We start from the raw sequence: 1,364 nt of genomic DNA, 5'->3' as shown, positions 1-1,364 counted from the left end.
CAAGACATCGTCGAGCTTCTTGTTCAAGCTGGAGCGGCGATCGATGCCGTCTCCATCAACAACTCCACTCCTTTGTCTAGAGCCATTGAGAGCTGTCGACTGGATACCGTCAAGTACCTCCTTGATATCGGCGCTAAATTCCAGCTGGAAAATAGAAAAGGTGTGTGTGTGTGCACGTGATCGGTGTTTAGGGTCAGAAGGGGAGAATTTATGTTAGATTCCCGTCTGATTCTCTTGTAAGATCACATTTCCCGGCAAGTCGCGACCGCAGTCGCAAGCCCAAGTTGAATGTTCGGGAAGTTGGTTTTATACACAGTGCCTCTCAAATCACGGGTGTGAAAGGACCAGTTCTTTATGTTTGCAATCAGTCATGGATGGATACTTTTGTAAATATAGCAAAAAGTGATTTACTAGAAAATGAAGTGGGGAAATAAAATACAAGCATTTTTTTTAATCACTAGATTGAAGTGATGGAAAGTTCTATCAAATCCATCCAAAAATTTCTAAATGCTCACTCTTTTTTAAAAACTTTTTTTTTCATGTATTTATTCGACAGACAGAGATCACAAATAGGCAGAGAGGCAGGCAGAGAAAGAGGAGGAAGCAGGCTCCCTGCTGAGCAGAGAGCCCAGTGCAGGGGCTCAATCTCAGGACCCTGGGATCATGACCTGAGCCGAAGGCAGAGGATTTAACCCACTGAACTACCCAGGCTCCCTGTAAATGCTCACTCTTGATTTCTTGTTATTTCACCATGGCCCAGGAAGCATTGCTTTGTGGGATTGTACCAGTTTTCAGAGTATACTGTGGGTTATGAACTGTCATAACTACCACGTCCCTAAGAAGTGGAATAATTTTAAAGGCTATAGAAGTTGGATTCTTTCTAAAGCTGAAAAAAATAATAATTCCTGAGTTAGAGGTTCTCTCTAGGAAATAAATGGGAGGGGCCCGTCGTATGTCATAAAAATAGAACATGAAAAATAGCATTTGAGTAAGTGTTTGACCTCATTGATTGGAGGTGTCATTTTTTTACAGTGGAACCCATTGTTTCCTTTTGACTGGGGAGAGCACCAACTTTTCTGGCTGCTTCAGGCTTCCCCTGGGTCACTGGTAGTATTGTTTCAGGCCTGCCTGAGAATATTACAGGTGTCATAATACCCAACTATCTGCATAGAGCACTGTGACACCAGCTTCCCCAGACCTTTTTTTTTTTTTTTTTTAAAGATTTTATTTATTTATTTGACAGAGAGAGATCACAAGTAGGCAGAGAAGCAGGCAGAGAGAGAGGAAGGGAAGCAGGCCCCCTGCTGAGCAGAGAACCCGATGTGGGACTCGATCCCAGGACCCCGAGATCATGACCTGAGCCT

The 1,364-nt window shown here is 43.4% G+C and overlaps 1 protein-coding gene across 1 annotated transcript in view; it reads left to right on the top strand.

Moving 5' to 3' along the window:
* The window catches only part of ANKEF1 (ankyrin repeat and EF-hand domain containing 1), a 24,694-nt gene that overhangs the window by 19,953 nt on the left and 3,377 nt on the right, over positions 1–1,364 (top strand). Inside the window, exon 7 of the mRNA XM_059407666.1 lies at positions 5–160. Coding sequence (XP_059263649.1) covers positions 5–160 — 156 coding nt within the window. The remainder of the gene's footprint in view (positions 1–4; positions 161–1,364) is intronic.

Source organism: Mustela nigripes, chromosome 7 (assembly GCF_022355385.1).
Source record: "Mustela nigripes isolate SB6536 chromosome 7, MUSNIG.SB6536, whole genome shotgun sequence".
Taxonomy (NCBI): domain Eukaryota; kingdom Metazoa; phylum Chordata; class Mammalia; order Carnivora; family Mustelidae; genus Mustela; species Mustela nigripes.
This window is presented reverse-complemented; position numbering and strand designations above follow the sequence as displayed.